General features: G+C 35.8%; 2 protein-coding genes across 5 annotated transcripts in view; one reads left to right on the forward strand and one right to left on the reverse strand.

Moving 5' to 3' along the window:
• Window positions 1–19,136, reverse strand: part of Heph (polypyrimidine tract-binding protein 1 heph) — a 739,001-nt gene that overhangs the window by 602,551 nt on the left and 117,314 nt on the right. The window contains exon 2 of one of the 4 annotated variants that reach the window (XM_076327576.1): window positions 4,289–4,341. The exons of the other annotated variants lie outside the window; for them this stretch is intronic. The gene's annotated coding sequence lies outside the window, so the exon portion shown is untranslated. The remainder of the gene's footprint in view (window positions 1–4,288; window positions 4,342–19,136) is intronic. 4 annotated transcript variants of the gene reach the window in all.
• Window positions 14,864–15,424, forward strand: LOC143154779 (histone-lysine N-methyltransferase SETMAR-like). Its single transcript, XM_076326742.1, has one exon. The coding sequence runs from the start codon at window positions 14,864–14,866 to the stop codon at window positions 15,422–15,424; it is 561 nt and encodes a 186-aa protein (XP_076182857.1).

Genomic DNA, 19,136 nt, shown 5'->3' on the forward strand with positions numbered 1-19,136 from the left:
TAGAGGGAACACGCAACGTTTTATCGAGGAGTCACTGCGATACTATACTTAGAAGAACGTTTTAACCTTCAAGTGGTGACCACTATTTCCATACCACCATTGTGGTAACGTGACGTCAAAAAAGAATCTCTATCAACAACAGTGACACGACGTCAATTTGACGTATCCTTAGATGCAGGTATACTTGTATTAAGACGTTATTATATGTTATCCTCTAAATAATTCTATTATATTTATATTTCATAAACAAGATGTATTTTTGTGAATACAATTACGATAATGAATTTTATTTCGATATACTTGACGATAATGAAAGTCGTTAAATCACTATTAATCGATACAGAGTCAATTTGTCTCCAACCGACCACTATTGATAAGGAGTCAATCTGACGTCAAGTCACTACCACTGTAGCGATTAGGAGTTAATCAGACGTGCGTCACCCCTCTAATTTAAAACTACCATTTGTAAGTGTGATCGATGATGTCCATACAATTTAACACGAGACTCTTCAAGACATCGAGTCACGATTAATCGATAGAGTCAATTCGTCTTCCACTGACCACTATTGATAGGTAGTCAATCCGACGTCGAGTTACTAAGATTAAAACTATTATTTGTAAGTGATGTACATACAAAACATAGACCCAAGGAATACTCGCGGTAAGTACTCGTACCCTTTCGCCAGTGAAGTGCGGAGAACACGCTGATACGCGCACGAGCGAAGTGAAAAATGTAATCTTTCGGAGAGCAACGAGCAGTCGAAGAAGACAGGGAATGGTGACAAACGTCGTGTCAAATACTGAAATGTCTGATCGCCAGTACCGACGTGGAACTGTCAACGGCTGTCAGCCGCTAAAAATATCGAGACTCGAGAACAGAACCCGGCGAAAAACACATGTCTCGTTCGGCGTGACGCGTTTTCGTCGCTTCTTTAACTATTTCACGAAGCAATTTCGCCTCGAACTCAACTGCTGCCACGGACGTCCGTTCTCCGAAGCTAATTAAATGTTTCCAAACGCGGCGGGTAAAAGCGTAATAAAAGAGCGACGTAATAGAGCGTAATTAAAAACGACATTACCGTGGCATTATTAACGCAACGCGAGAAAGGGAAAGGAAGCACGGGAACGCGCTAATTAACGACAATTAATTAACCGAGTGCGGTCGAATTAAAAAAGTACAAGCCTTCCAGGCGGAGGGGAGAAAAAGAGAGAGCATCGTTTGCTCGTTACCATTGAACTTTCTGTTACGACTACCATTTTTTTTTTCTCTCTCTCTTCCGGACAGCGAACAACTCATTTTTATCGAGTTCGCAAAATGTAAAAGACTTTTTTAAACAGCACGGGATACAGTTTAAGCATTTTTAAACCTAGCGATAAACGTTTCGAGCGTCTCGCTAGGAAATTTTGGATTCAACGATCGGGACGAGGGGAAAAAAAAACGGAAATTAATTTAAAATATTTAACAAGTCTAAATATGTAACCGAAGCTTTCGCGTTGTATTATTTCAGTGTATTGACCAATGATAATTAAAATACGCGAACGAAATACAGAATATAAAAGATACGGAACAGGTAAAAAATGAAAAATTGGTGAAATATGGAACGGTAAAATGAGTAAAATGTATAAAATGTATAAAATACGGAATATGGTACATAAAGTATAGACTGTGTAATATACTATGTAATATGTGAAATAAAATTTAGAAAATTGGATTACACGGAATAGACGATATTTGAATTTAAAAGTCGAATCGGGGATCTTTTCGATGTAGATTATGATATACTTCGGTAAAAAATTGAAAATTTATAATGTAAATGCATAAATTCTACAATCGGAATTTTCGAAGTTTATTTTAAACCTCTGACTTGTAAATGTATCGATGTGGGTATCTGATAAATAGAAATGTTTCAAATTTATGCCCAATATACGAAGGTGTAATTTTATTTCAATGAACGAGCGTGATTGTTTGGAAACTGACCAGTAGATGTTAACGATTATTTAAGTTATTACGACTAACTAACAGTTAATTTACGACTTCCTTTATGTGTCTTCTCCTTAGGTTGTTCTATGTATCTCTTTTTAGTTCAAATAGTTGCACGCTCGGCAAGTGACTACAACGAATAAATAATAATAATTCTTTGAAATACTTTAAAGAAATGTTGAATCGCTTCAATTACGTATCAAACAAAGAATCGTATAATTCTAGCCACGCTTGTGTGCACTGTTTGAAAATCAGCACGCAAATGTTAACAAATTGAAAAGAATATTACCTAATGTTTTATACGATAATGGAAGGAGGATTACAGAATCTAACGTATTAGATAACTTAGAAAACTGATCATTCTCACGAGGAATGAATAACATCATTTATTTAACGTCTTCGTTAGGCAAATTTGAGAATGTAGATATATGATACGAAAACGAATAAAATCGAGTGTAGATAATTTCGTGAAAATAGAAATGCAATTAAAATATCGTTTCTAAAACCTAATCACAAAATATGTATTTATAATTACATTGTGTAATAAAAGTGGTCATAGATACATAATCTGCACTAGGCACCAGTCTGGTTAAGAACATTAGGTGTCCTCAAAATGTTGACCAGCAGTAGAGGAAGTGGTAGGATTATAAGATAGGTTACAAATGTGGGATACAAAAATTGTTAAGCTATGTACAATACAGAGATATTTAACAACGAATGAAACGCAGTATTTTGACGATTTCTACGACATCTAATAAAAATCGTCATTTGTCGTTTATTCGTTAATCAGACGTTTCGTATTTTTAACGCAGCATAATTATTTTGTGCGTATTAAAATGCGACTTTCCGTTGTTTATCCACTGTTCCTTTTTTTTTTTAATAAGAACGGAGATAATTTATTCTATATTAATCGTAGTTTAAGTATATTAATAGAACTTTGAAGTCAATATGACTTTAGTTACGATACAATGACAAAAATTTGAAACGTTGACTTGGTACTGATATGAGCCTTTTGATTGGTAGGCATATGAAACTGTCTCACATTATTACCACGTTATAAAAAATGTTGCTGTAACCATACAATAAATTTTTCAATCATTTTTTTAGATGCCACGAACAAAATTAAATAAAGAAAATAGAAAGTTGATAAAAAATTATTACAATGATGATATGATCAAGGCTATTCAAGCTGTTAAATTTGAAGAATTTGGTTATTTGAAGTGAGTTATCTTACAAGTGCATAAAAGTGAATAATGAAACATTCAAACACAGTTGAAAGCATAGTTCGTACTAAATTAGGGCGAAAGACCTATTCTTGGTAATGAACTGGAAAATCAATTGGTCGATTATGTTTTACAAATGGAGTCTAAATTCTTTTGTCTTACTTCGAATGATATTAAAATAATGGCTTATCAATTAGTTATCAGGAATAATATCCAGCACCCCTTCAATAATATAGTTTGGCAGGAAAAGGCTGGATCGATCATTCTTTATCGCGTTACGCAGACAATTTCAAATTTAAGAAAATCGACAGATACATCCGTAGCCAGAATTCTTGACTTTACGAAAGAAAATGTCAACCCTTTCTTCAATCTTTTTGATCAGGAGTACGACAAACATAATTATATTGCTGACCGAATTTATAACGTTGATGAGACAGGATTTGTTGTGGTACAGTCTAAAATAACAAAAATTCTTAGTCTTAAAGGAAAAAGACAGGTAGCAAGTTAAACAGCAGCAGAGCTTAATGCACTAGTTGCACTTGCATGTTGCATAAACTGTGGATTCAATGTGTCCTATCAATTATAGGCCCATAATGATTGTGCAGATTCTGAGAACAAATTTTATATTTACGATTACTGTAAAACAGTATAAAACTCTATAAAAGTATATAATCGCAAATGTCATTACGTAGCATTTACGATAAAACCATTATTACTACTTTAAATCAGTTTCTTAACTTTTTTCTCATAAAAATATACCAGTGTCACATTACTACCCCATTTTGAGATGATCGATTTTGTATCGATTGAAAGAAACTGAAAAATCAATATCTTCGTTTAATTTTACGATATTTACACTTATACATTGTATTTGTTATGAGCTTACTCAAGGGTATTCACAAGAACCGTTTGTTTTTAATTATGCTAAAACCGTCTAAATGAAAAAATTCAATGGATATCCCATATTCCTGCCTCTTCCTCTATATATCTTACGCTCTGGATGCATCGAGCATCCCTGGTCGAACGGACCTTGTTCCATCCCCCAACGGGAGGGATTCTTACGAAACTTTTCACCTTAACTCACCGACTTGCCACGAAAAGTCTTTTGGTCCCTCAGGAAACGGGGAGAAAACTCACCTAAAACAAAGAAACAGCCAAAGTCAAGAACGAGCAAGGAAAACATCAAAAAGTGAACATGTCACTAGTTCGTTTCATATACTAAAAACTATGAAGTATAGTCGTTTCTTATTAAATAGAATGTCTATTTAATTTTGTATTTTATGAAATATAATCGTTTCTTATTAAATAGAATGTCTATTTAATTTTGCATTTTATGAAATATAATCGTTTCTTATTAAATAGAATGTCTATTGAATTTTGTATTTTATGAAATATAATCGTTTCTTATTAAATAGAACGTTTATATTTCTATTTTATGAAATATAATCGTTTCTTATTAAATAGAACGTTTATATTTCTATTTTATGAAGTACAATCGTTTCTTATTAAATAGAACGTTTATTTTTCTATTTTATGAAGTACAATCGTTTCTTATTAAATAGAACGTCTATTTAATTATTTATTTTGACGACTAAATATTAACCCCTTCGGACCTGGATTTTATGCGCAGTTTTCAGTTTAGTTTCGCCAACTAATTATTTTTTCAAAACAGGTTTGGATAAATTTTAAATGTTCTGCGCAAAATATATTATCAAAGATGTATAGTTTCATAAATATACAAGTATCCATAACACACCAGTTCAAATATATATATTATAAATCACAAATTGTTGACTGCAAAATATCGTATGTATGTACGTTATCATCTGCTTCGAAAGGGTTAACAACATACTATTGAGAATTACACGAAAGATGTAAAACAAAGAATCTTTTGCAATTTTTCATGAAACGTGAAATATTCAATATTTGTTGCTACCACAGTATTATTTCAAGTAAGTACTTATTCAATAAGATCAAGTAATTCTCACTTTCAAGTGACAATCTTTTATATAGAAATCAAGTAATGGAGTCGTACTTTTATTATTTACGTTTATACAGTTGAAGCAATCGACGAAGATAAAGCAATTTTTATTGCCGTTTGCAATCGGCACGTGTTGCAAAATGAAAATTGTTCTGTTCGAAAAAGATAGTCATAAATTTACCAGCATAAGAAGTATAGTTTTAATATTTCAACGTATCATGCGTTGAATCGAATTTCGTGCAACAATAAAATTAATCATTTTTATATTTTTCATCACATTTTCAGAACAATTTTACTAATAGATTGATGAAATTTTCCTGTGAAAGTGAGTCCAAACACGATCTCCTTTGGATTATTTTTAACATTTAACACGTTGAACTTACAGCGTTTCTTTAAAACACTTACAAGGCGTGAATCCTCGTGCTTGTGAACTTTTAAATAACGTTACTGTCGTTATGAATATCATAAAATGAAAAATACATCAACAGACTATAGAATATTTATATTTTTGAACAAGCACAATGTGAAAAAATGTCGAGGACATCTTTAGATATTGACAAATTATACGCAAAATGAATTATTTTTAATATCTTACCAATTCAAGAAAACCTTGACAATGGACTGATTGACAATACTCTCGTAAGGATATAATAAAAAATATAACAAATTTCATTTCACATGAATGATTGATGCATTAGAAAACCTGTGATATTATTTAGAAATTTGAGTCGCTAAGCTCACAGTTTGAATAAAAGCATATAAACAAAAGCACGTTTGATACAAGACAGTTTCTTCGTTGCAAAACTGAACAACCTCAGCTCGGTGTAAAAATCGTTACTTAGGCGATTTTTAAGTAAACTTCTTTGTTGCACGAAAGCGGGAACTACTGTATTTTATTACTAGAATTCAATTCCAATGATTGCGCACAGGTTACACTTATTAAGATTGCACTGATATGCTGTAAAATAATTACAGTTAACGTAATTCACAATGACGACAGATAGAATGGCGTTGGCAGTAACCTTGGAGAAAAATTCAATTCTTTTCTGAGTTGATATCATGGTATCCGTAGCTTTTACACTAATTGCGTAAGACTAAGTTAGCATGCCACATATTGTTGTGATGATAATCATAACTTGAGGAAATGACGAGTTAAAGACTCGACAATTTCGAATTACTGGAAAAATTGTTTTCTTTCGCGACAAAAGAACACGATGGTAGTTAAGAAACCAACAGTTTTATTCGCAACTGTTCAATAATCGAAGTGAAAAAAACGAGGATAAAATTGCGCGGGAGAAACTTACTTGTTTATTATCGTATTATCGTTCAGACATGGATGAACGAGAGGCGGTAATTAATATTCTTCGTGTTCTACGCGCGCGAGTTGTGGAGTTGCGCGAGAGGATTAAACGACCGTTGATTCGCGACAATTTAAAACGAGCTTAGTCGCAGTCGAGTGAATTATTATCGCGCATCGTCACGATCGCTGTCCCGCGTAATTATTTCCCCAGCGTAGAACGAGAATCTCTTGTACGATTTAATGCTGCAACAATAATTGATACGTTCGTTGTCGATTTCTCGTCTTTGTTTTGGAAAAGAAATTCCACGTTTCTGAATCTACGGTGCCAAATGTCGCTGATTTATCACCAAGCGAGACGAATTTCTTGGCATCTTGGCACCGTTATTAATTTAGAGAAATTAAATATTAAATATGCTACGAATTATCAATTCCTTGACAAGTTAACGCAATTTAACAATTTCAAAAATTGCGAATCAGCCCCGTCAGTACTATAAAGTTTTTTATTCAAACTCGATTATATATTTTGAATATTTGGCGCGCGATTTGTTGTTAAATTATAACACGGTTAGTGACCCGATTAGTTTATCGATGCGTTCTAGTCAATTCCCTCGTGCGTCATACCTAACTGGCCGATTAACGTGTTATGAGTGACTGATTGACATATTCCAAATTATTGACAAAAATTATAATTAGTTAACTAACCAATGTTCTCTAACCGACTGAAGTGTTATATCTAACTGGCTACCTGATATGTTCCAACTGTTTCGTATGTTGCAACGTGTCAGTCAACTCGTGGCTTGTACCAATCACTCGACTCGAGTATTTCTATCAGTCAGTCGACTCAAGTATTCTAACTAATTAGTCAATTAACGTATTCCAACCAATTAATCGACCGATGTGTTTCAAACAGCCAATTGATTAATGCGTTCCAGCTAATCGATTGACTGGTGTGCTCTAACCGACTGACTGATTAGTCCTAATTTACTGACTGACTGTAGGTTTCTCCTTGTTGATTATTTTTATACAGTAGAGGTGGATTTGTTTCAAATGGTTGAAGCATATCTGTGGTGGTAACAGTGTCTACGTGTACAATGTGTTCGAAGGAAAGGAAAAAAACGAAAAAGAAAAGTTTTATTTCTCTTAAGAATTGCTACGGTATCCTTGGAACTCAGTCTGCTACACTTAAGGGATTAAAGTAGCTTCGGTCGGATCTAGGCAAATGTGGTGTACGATTGTCCAAGAATCCCAGTGTGTACGATGTTGTGCAAGATAGAATGTAACTAGTTCGAAATTAAATCGTCTCGTGCGTTGTCTTTCATTTTTTACAATATAATGCCGCTTATCTACTGTTGGAAAACGACAAGAAAAGACTGGACGAATATCATGAAACAAGGGGAAAGGTTTCGAACGTCGCCTAAGGACTAATTTTTACGAGTATAGTAACCTATAATAATCAAGATAGCGACTTGGTCACTAACGATATAATTGTTTCTGCTTGACTTAACAGTTTTATATTAGAAAAAGAATCAAAGTTTGACACCAGCCAATAGATAATACTTTTTGAATATAGACCTTAACCACGTTTATAATAAAGGAGGAGATCATTAGATCATTCTTTATTACCTTTTCTAATGTTAATAACTGTTTCATCTCGTTTGACAAGCATCTGCTTATTTTGATTAAAGATACTTGTGGAGGGTGCACTTAATATTGCTAACGTTATTCAAGTATTACAAATATTAATACTAAAACTGTTTCTAAATTATTATCAAACTTGGGAAAATTGACAAAATTATAGAAATGGTAAGATGATCCATCGTTAATCTTTTGTTCCTACTACTACCTCATTCAATACATGTATACTCTAAAACTTTATTCACCTTTATTTCATAATATCAAATAAAAAATCCCACAAGTTTAACCGGTTCTTGCACTAGTTTCAAGCCATCATAATTCTTTGTAATTTGCAAACAAAAATAATAATAACTGAACACAAAGAGGTGGGTAACAGGAATAAAAATTTTATTCTCCTTTATTTCATAATAACCAGTGATAATTCCCACAATTTTAACCCGTTCTTGCACTAACTGTGAAGCCATCATAATTCTTTGTAATTTGCAAACAAAAATAATAATAACTGAACACAAAGAGATGGGTAACAGGAATAAATATCTTAATCACCTTTATTTCATAATAACCAGTGATAATTTCCACAATTTTAACTCGTTCTTGCACTAGCTGTTGCCATCATAATTCTTTGTAATTTGCAAACAAAAATAATAATAACTGAACACAAAGAGATGGGTAACAGGAATAAATATCTTATTCACCTTTATTTCATAATAACCAGTAATAATTCCCACAATTTTAACCCGTTCTTGCACTAACTGTGAAGCCATCATAATTCTTAGTAATTTGCAAAATAAAATAATAATAACTGAACACAAAGAGGTGGGTAACAGGAATAAAAATCTTATTCACCTTTATTTCATAATAACCATTAATAATTCCCACAATTTTAACCCGTTCTTGCACTAGCTGTTGCCATCGTAATTCTTTGTAATTTGCAAACAAAGCAAATAATAACTGGACACAAAAAGGTGGGTGACAGGTGAGAAAATGTTATTTCAACGCACGACTCAAGTTCAGTGGCGCAGAAAAAGGTTGAAAACGAAACCATTTAGCGAGAAGTGTAGGTCGTGTTGCACTTCACTTGGGCAGGGACGTGTCAGTTGCATCTAGCCTGGAAAATGCGGTGACACCGAATGTTGCAGGAGACGTAACGTGCGTCACACGTGTAACAGGTGCCCGTCGCCAAAATTTCTAGCACCGGGCGTGTTTTATCAACGAGCCGTGCATCTCGTTTCGACTGCTGCGAACGTGCCGCAACGAGAAATGGGAATCGCACGTGCACGGTCACGTGTATCGGAACAACGTTAAACAAAACGCGGAAAACCACGCGTTCCGGAAATTCGACCGGAAGTGCGGAGACATTAAATATGCTCACGAGGAACGCCGGAGTGTACGTGCGCATTCAGCGCCCGAAATTCTCCGACTGACGGGAATTAATTACGCGAGTTGTTACGAACTTGCTTCTGAATCGCGTTTATCGTGCGAGAAACATGCTTTCAGGTGAGCACAATATTGAACCGTGGACCTATGATACAGTTCTGCGGAAAAATGACAATACAATCAATGGTTTTGTCTCGTTTCGGACTTATAGAGTTGCAACTTTGAATATCGTTTCTTGGATATTGTTTATTTTATTTGAATACAATATACACGATGAGAAACTGAGTTGAGGTCTTTGTAAATTCAGTTTAACACCGGAGTAAGAAAAATAATTTTTGTAGATAACGATGTACATTCTTTTCTTTGTACATAGGAATTTTCCGATTACTATGTAGATATATATTTCACAAGTACGGTACAGCTGGAAAAATGCATCGGGTTCGTGCATCTTATCAAATGTGTTCCGATGACCGATAGATTTTTCATGTTACGAAATCACATGATCGCGCTGTGATAAAGGAGATGAAACGAGCTTTAGATTAGTATGTAATAGCTTCGACGTCCTCGTTTCAGCAAACGATATAAACATTTACTGTATTTAGCATAGAATTGAATAATATAGTGAGGAGATGTAGGGGTACAACAACCGTAACATAATTACATTTCCACGGTAAGTTTCTACAAATATCGTGACAACAAGATACTGTAATTGCGAACATGTTGAACTATTCCATAATAAATCAAAATTTAATTTTTCAAGGCTCATTGGACTACCTTCTTCATTATTCTATGATTAATACAGAGTTCGAAACAATCAATTTTTAATGCTTTCGCGACTCGAAAGCGTTCCAGGCTTTCTAAATATCTAATCTTTGTAACAAGGATATCTGGGTATCTGTAGAATTATTTTATTCGAAAGTAAAAGAAATTTACAGCCAAGAGTTCATTTTCGTAAGAATGTATTGATAAACGTCGTCCTAACCTTTACGTCCTATCAGAATTGTAGGAGGATTGTTTCCTTGCAAATAGATTCGCAAGTTGGAAACTCGCGAAACCCACAGATCCGAATACCATTTAGAGTTATTTAGAAACTTGCTGTTGCGCAATGAGGTGCTTTTGTGGGTGGGAATTCTATGTTCCATCTTCGTTTTAAATGATTACGTTCGCCCTAACTCTGCCTGGTCTGGACACTTCTAAACATTTCTCATTTCTTACGTAGTAGATCTTTACATCTCGTGTGAAAGCTGGATTGCCAATTATCAATATGCAAAGCAAAGAAGGTGTAGAAGGTTCATCGAAACTGGTCGAATTCAAACTGGCCGCTCCAAGAAAAAAAATGAATGGGACGCAATAAGATGACTTTTGATCAACCAAATTTCAAATATCATGAGTATACAGGATGGCTATTTCAAATCGTAACTACGTAATTAATGTAGTTGGAGAAAAATGTCGAATGATTTAAAGAGTACGTCTGTGGGACCACTTTTTAAAATAAATATAAGTGTACACGTGTAATACACGTGGAATACACTTCTGTAAAAATGATTCGAAATTAAAAATTTGACGAGGTTGTCCGAATAAATGTGGTTTTGTATTGCTTAATGTTTAGAGTTTCGTACAACATTTCATGTATCGTGCGATTTGCAAAATAATATAATCCGATCAGTGATTAATTTTAACGATTCTATTTCTGAAAAAAGTACCTCTCCGTAAATTTTCAAAGCGTAAATAAGAAACTTTCCAAAACTTCAGCCAAAATATTGCTCACGCTGTCTAATGAGATCCCCAGGGCTTCTGCTAAATCTCTCTTGGTTAATCGACGACCTTCAAAAACCGTATCTTGTATTTTTGCTACGATTTCTGGTGTCGATGCACTCTTTGAACGTCCTTCACGTGGATCGTCTTGAAGACTCTTACGTCCACGTTTAAATTCATCAACCCATCTTTCTACAGCTCTAATTGAAAGTGAAGAGTCGTTATACACTTTTAACAATCGTTGATGAATTTATTTTGGCGTTACACCTTGCAAAAATAAAAATTTTATCACTGCTCGATATTCAATTTTTTCCACTGTAAAGAAATACTAGGACACTTCAACTTTGAACAATTGTAAATACACGAATGAGTCAAAAAATCTACTTAAAACTTCGCACATGTTCATCAAACGTAGTACCATTAATGAAAAAATTAAACGACGAACCTAATAACGCCATTTCTTGTCCAACGACAAGACTTATTGAACAACCTGGTAAAGAGAAATCTATTTTAATACCACGTCTTAATATAATCTAACACTATCCAACAATACAGTTAGATTTTTCATAAATTCGTTATTAACAACCAAATTCCCAAAGGGAGGAACGAAAGAACCGGGAAAGAAATTCGCCGGAATTGTCAAGCCCACTTTCCACGATGTAAGCTCGTGGTTGCGCCGGAAGCGTTTCCTTTGTCGCATCGTCTTCTACGCACAATTTCAGGACAATTCCCTCGTTTCCCGACGTCGCGTTGTGGCATGGCATGGCTACTGGGGACAGACTCGAAACGTGCTGCCTCTGAAGCAAGACGAAAGTCGACGATAGCTTCCGAGAAGCGAGGACGTTTCGAGGGGTAACTTTGCCGATCCAACTTGTCGCAGCCAAAGCTGCAACTTCGACGATCCAAGTTTCTACGCGGCACGATACAGAAAGACAGGGCACAGCAGGGCTAGAGGAAGGACGTCTGTTCGAGTTTTGCATAGACGCGACCAGGATGCTTGGAATTGCCTCGTGCATACCTGACTTCTTCCAATCGATTGATTCCTTCATAACGAATCTTCGATCGTCGATTTTCAAACATTGTATACAAACGAGGCCAATGAAACAGATATGTTGTTCTTTTCTCTCCTCCTATCACTTGGATCTCTGGAGAAGAGGTCTTTGAGTGATTGATCCCCGTACGAGCCCCCAAATAACTGTTGCAAACGTGCGGTATATTAAAGTATATTTAATGATATTATATATTACAATGATAATAGTGTTAGATGTAGTGTCAGTGGTTAGTTTCGCTTGGTACGTCTTTTAATTGTCTCGTCTTATCGTCTTTTAGTCGTACTGTCCGCGACACACTCTTCGGACATACTCTCGTCGTCATACTTTGTCATACTATCCCATACTGCGTTCTTCTCGCGCTCTATATAGTCATTCCCATTCGTTCTCTTTCATTCCAATCCTCAGTCTCTCTCACTTGAGACATTCGGCCACGCTCGGCCATCCCGATCGCTCGTCTTTTCCAAACACTCTTCACTTTCTCCGAACCACGTGTATTTCCTTTCATCCCCATGCATTCTCACTCTCGGTCGTCGCACAAGACCCCCTGTAAAGGATACTCGTGCCTTCCAGGAAAGCTAGCGGGCCGATCGGCGCCAAATGTTTACTTTAACTCAAGTCCAACCGCGCACGTTATCTTGTTTAGGCCTACGCTCGAAGCAGGCCTAAGCGGACGCCGAAAATCCGATACTACAGATAAATAATAGGTTGCTCGAGTCTACAATACGGACGAGCATTTTTTCTATGGAAACGGACTCAAATTGTTCAATTTGATCATTAAAAACGAAGAATGCAGAATGTGTACTCGTGTACGGTTAGCTATTCTTGTCAAGTGTTACAGTAAACGTTCAAATTTCAAGGGTTGTAAGTAAAATAGAAAGAAGCTTCTTGTAATTAATTATTTAGAATGTTTATTCGATAGACAGTTGCTTGGATTAACTTTTATCAACGAATAAACTAATTGTTCATATTTTATTCGTTATTTGACATATTTTTGGATAAATATTTTTTCCCGTGTGATCTAAAAAATTCTCTTCGTGTATAAAAGTTGCGTTGGATGATCTGCCAGTGTCAAGAACTCGTAATTAGAACTATCGCTTAAACTCGAATTCCACATTCAGATTTTCAAGTTTTTCTAATCTTTCTAAAAGTATTCTCGTGCAAATGAAAGTTTACGATCGAATAAAATGTTTTCATCGGACAACGATTGGGATTATTGTCTTCTTAGGAAATTCAACTTTTTATCGTCATGGATTTCTGTATAATAATAGGTTGCTCGATAAGTTTTTTCGTTCGATAAGAAACGGAGGTATTAGCTTCGACGTTTTATTTTTCTATCGATTGTACCACTATTCGATAAACATATGTGAAGTTTCACGCAGATCTGTCGACTCGTTCGACAATTACAGTTATTCGAAATTGAAGCGTCACAGTATTTTGTTCACAATGGAAGAAACAACAAAACTTATCAAACAACCTAGCATTACAGTGTTACGTACATACTGATTCTTTTTTAAACCGCAGTGAACCACCTTCGTGAATAAATCATACGTGACGTATAATTTCAAGGAGAAGAAATTTGAACAATTCATTGAACAGGTTTTCTAAAAGTTGAAGTATCTAAGAACGTTCCAGCCACTATGGAGAATATATACACGAATAATAAATGTGTCAGCGGCGTGTTTCGAAATTCAAGCCACTAATCTCTCAAAATACCAAGCCTTAAAGTTATGGTCGTTGGGAAGCACTTAAAAATTAAACGCTTGACCAAGAGGTAGATAGTTTCGCGCGGTTTGAGAGCCCGTGATCCCCAGGATCTGCTGTTATTCTTTGGTAAATGGAGACAATCTTGTTCTCTGTCGCGGCTGGGCTTTCTATTTCCCGCCATGGCGTGCTGCCGCCAGGAGCATAGAAATTTGAATTATTACTCGCCACGGTCTCGTGTTTCGCGAATAAAAGCCGACCCCCTCGGTCCGGGGCGGGGGTGGTAACCGGGGTGGGATGGATAGGCGCGATTATAAGTTCGTGAGATAATAGTGGCGCGGTACTTTTAATTAAAAAGCCGCGCGTTCACCGTTACCGCGAATTACGTTAATATGGGCGGAACTGCCGCGATAGCGACTCCCGTGAAATTTGTCTCTCCGTGGTTTGCAACGGTTAGCCGATTTTTCATTGAAAATCGTAGCCGCGAACCGACCTGCTCTTGTGTTATTAGGATCCCTGAAAGATTGTTGGACCGAAAGGAAATCAACTTACAGGGGAATCGTACAATCGTGGAAATCGCTTTTCAAACGGAAGTAAATGCAAGTTGTAACAGGTACATAACTGATACCAAAAAATCCGGATAGGTTTCTTCGCAATAGCCCTTGGTTTTCGAGATATTGGGTCGATAAGAAAGTTTCGACGTTTTTGTACTGCTTCGATCGAAATGTTCATACCTTCATTGTTGTTTGTACGATTTGGACAATTTTTGTATCGATTAAAAGCTAGTATTTCTACGTCTTGATTTTCGATAAAACAAAGTGCGTTTCATCGTTTTATTTTTAGAAATCGGGGTATACGATGGACCCGAGGAAACTTCATCTGAGGCACTCTATGCTTTATAAGTTCAACTTCTGTTATAACGCGACGGAGACTTACAAAAATTTGTGTTTCGTCTTTGGACCGTCTAAAGTTAATGTGTGTACGGTTCGAAGATGGTTTGAAAAATTCAGGTCGGGTCACACGAATCTTCAAGACGAACCTCGCACTGGAAGGCCGAAGAAGCTTGACGACGACGTTCTGAGAATTTTGGTGGATAATGAATCACTATTGACTACGAGGATGATCGAGGAAAGGTTTAACGTTTGCCATACAACGATTGAGAACCACTTGAGCAAGTTTGGATTTGTCTACAAATGGTATCGTTGGACTCCTTGCGAATTAAACGAAAAAAATATGGCAGATCGGATTTCCATTGCTTCTTCTTTGCTTTCTCGGCAACAATACGAGCCACTCTTGGGTCGTCTCGTTACTGGTGATGAAAAGTGGATTGTGTATAACAATGTAGTCAGGAAACGAGCCAAGGTAATGTCAGATAGTTCATCTCTTGCTAAGGACAATGTGCACGTCAAAAAGAGGTAATGCTTTGCATTTGGTGGGATTGTCAAGGTCCTATCCATTGGGAATTGTTACAATTAGATCAAACTGTCACGGTAGACTTCTATTGTGATCAGGTAACTCGACTGGATGCAAAAATATGCAAACTTCGTCCGCACTGTATAATCGAAAAGGTGTTGTCTTCCATCGTGACGATGCAAGACCTCACGTGGCTTTAAGGACGAAAGTGAAACTCTAGGTTCTTGGAGATAAAGTTTCATCACATCCACCGTACTCAACTGACCTAGCTCCATCTGATTACCACTTATTCCTCTCGATGCAAAATTTTCTCAGGGGAAAAAAATTTCAAAATTTTCAGGATATTCAGAGACCAGTGGTAGATTTCCTGGCATCTAAAGAAAGGGTCTTTTGCACAAAAAACATAAATGACCTTGTTGACAGATGGTGAAACTGGATGCAAAAATATGTGAATTTCGTCCGCACTGTATAATCGAAAAGGTGTTGTCTTCCATCGTGTCGATGCAAGGCCTCACGTAGCTTTAAGAAAGAAGGTGAAACTCCAGGTTCTTGGATATAAAGTTTTATCACATCCACCTGACTCACCTGACCTGACTCCGTCTGACTACCAAGTGTCACCTCCCAATGCAAACTTTTCTCAGGGGGAAGGTTCTTTCTTTTCTAGGATTTAAAAAAAGCACCTTTTGCAGAAGCAGCATAAATGACCTTGTCGACAGATGGAGGCAGGTCATAGAAAACAGTGGGCGATATTTCTTTGATTAATCTCACGTATAAGCTTAATATATTGATAAGAAAATAAAATTTTCTCTAGAAAACGACATAACTTTCTCACCAACCTAATATCCTGATTTAAAGTTTGGTACGCACGTGGTAAACGAATTACTTGAATCTCTTCAAGAGGGACATCACCTTGACGAGTTAAAAAAGTCGAATTTTTTTTCTTATTTTCTTAAAGTTTAAAGTGTGCAGGATGTTACGTCAAAAAGATATTTCGAAATTCAAACATTTAGCAAAGTTGCAGCGATTAATGAATTTGTTTTACGTTTCACACAAAACTATATTTTTCAACCTGACATACACATTCGATTTACTTCAAATTTTATAAAGATATTCTGCACGGAGTATTCTACAATGTAGCGTACGATTTTTTGAATACGTTAATTATTCAATTTTTTATAAACGTTTACAGACGTTTTTTTTTTCAAGCTTTGACCATTTCTACAATTATTAAAATTTTCGAAAAATCGTACGCTATATTTCAAATAATGGTCTCAAGTTTACGAATCAATAACATTTTTTTATTTCAAACCTCACAGTTCTTCTCAACTGCGGCGTCCAGCGAACAATGTTTCACTAGAAGGGATTCCGGAAGTAGCGAACAACTTCGCCATTATGTACGATTTTAACTTTCGCAAAATTGTCAAATATAGTTGAAAATTATATTTATATTCCCCGAAAAGACCACGTTTGTCATTTAGTAACTACTCGGGGAAAAAATTCGCAAAATTCACCCTGTTTAGACGTCTCAGAGTGGTGTCCCCCTTAAGAGGGCACGTTCCAAAAAGACCTTACGAACGTGCTACGGTTAAGGGATACCTGTCGACCGATTTCAACTGAATTGTAATTTTCTCAGCACCGTTGAACGTGTTGGCAGTGAATGAACGAGCTCGATTAAAGCGGGACTTCATCGCTCGTGAACGTATTTTTAGACGGAGGGAATATTTCCTTAAGCCAGACCCGAATGGACAGCGACTGAAGTACGAGAAACAGGTGTCGCTTGGAAATTTACGGGGCTGTCGACGGCAAAGGTAACCAACCGGCCATTTTTACGGACCGAAAGCGGATTACGGGGATTACGCAAGCCGCGCTAATTTCCTTGCAACGTAGACCGCTTCTTTCCCCTTTTCCGCCCCGGTAAGTTCGCAACATAACACTCAGGTGTAATGTTACCGGATTACGATGACACGTTGTCACTTTCCACCGCGAATGTGAGACACTCTCGACAAGCGATTTTTAAACGATCGTTAATTCCGGAATCGCGTTATAGGATCTTTATCGTTGACCTGTGCCGTGCAACCAGGTCGCAAACGGAGCCAAACGAAGGGGGGATGAACAAAAGTGTCAAAATGAGGAAACGAATGCCTTTGTCGATATTTCTACGCGACCACAACTGTACATTTTTCATCCTTCGAAATAAAATATTCCGATACATTGTGCGAAACAAACTCTTGTACCGATAGTAAGTGTATGTTTGAAACGGTTCAACATGGAGGAAAAAGATACGAAGAGAAATTAAATGGTAATTATTTATCTTATATTTCTAGGTGATCTACAACTGAATTTTTTTGATCGATGAATGCCTTTGTCGATATTTCTACACGACTACAACTGTACATTTTTCATCCTTCGAAATAAAATATTCCGATACATTGTGCGAAATAAATTCTTGCACCGATAAGTAAGTGTATGTTTGAAACGGTTCAACATGGAGGAAAAAGATACGAAGAGAAATTAAATGGTAATTATTTATCTTATATTTCTAGGTGATCTACAACTGAATTTTTTTGATCGATGAATGCCTTTGTCGATATTTCTACACGACTACAACTGTACATTTTTCATCCTTCGAAATAAAATATTCCGATACATTGTGCGAAATAAACTCTTGTACCGATAGTAAGTGTATGTTTGAAACGGTTCAACATGGAGGAAAAAGATACGAAGAGAAATTAAATGGTAATTATTTACCTTATATTTCTAAGTGATCTACAACTGAATTCTTTTGATCGATGATACTATATTCTGCAAACAGTATCGGGATACTTGTGCAGAAAGAAGTCTTATTGTAAAAAGCACACGATACATGGAATGTAATTTTAAATTTGAATTAATAAAATACATATTTTTTTAATTAGTTTCCGCATTTCTTCAATTTATTGTAACCACTAATAAATATTAAGAATGAATTTCATGGAATTATGCAACGTAAACATTATATTTTCGATACGTAAGAATAGATCTTAGAGCGAAAGTCGTTATGCAATGAAAAATTACGCGAGTTCAGGAAGATTTCATTGAATGAAATCTTTTTTTATAACAAGATCGTCAAAACGAAACAGTTGTTCGGTGCGCACACTGAATTTTACTATTGATATATTTACAACGGAACGTGAATAATTATGTCGAGATGGAGAAATACCATTTTATATATTTAAAGATAAGACAGCTTTTAAAATATTAAATTTTGTGCATAATTGCCCTAATACTTTCTAATAGGAAATGGAAAACTATATGGATCGGTATACTGAAAACTATACAAGTCCCGATAAAAAGAAGTGCAACTGCAATTTGGAAGTGCACATATGCAAATAAGTGCATAGTAATAACATGCATATGTAGGAATATAAAGTCCCGGTGGCGGATTGAGATCAAATTTAGAGAAAAGAAAAAAGAACGGTACCTTAAACATCGTTTCATGTTCGAGTATTCATTACTTTAAGAAGCATTAATATGCATAAACATTCTCCGCGTTATATACCGTTTTCTAGCTACACAGATGTTACACAACTGGTTTCGCTGTAGTAATTGTCGAGTAACCTTTTTTTAAGCAGACACATATAATAAAGGGAATATTTAAAAAAAAAAAAAATTGTCAAATAACCGATGACAAAATAACGATAACGGTTTCAAAATTTATAGGATGTCTCGCGTAAAATCA

The sequence above is a fragment of the Ptiloglossa arizonensis genome, chromosome 2, assembly GCF_051014685.1.
Source record: "Ptiloglossa arizonensis isolate GNS036 chromosome 2, iyPtiAriz1_principal, whole genome shotgun sequence".
NCBI lineage: Eukaryota > Metazoa > Arthropoda > Insecta > Hymenoptera > Colletidae > Ptiloglossa > Ptiloglossa arizonensis.

Excerpts from the sequence above, each read along its gene's own strand:
- LOC143154779 (XM_076326742.1), top strand. The coding sequence starts at position 14,864 with ATGGACCCGAGGAAACTTCATCTGAGGCACTCTATGCTTTATAAGTTC.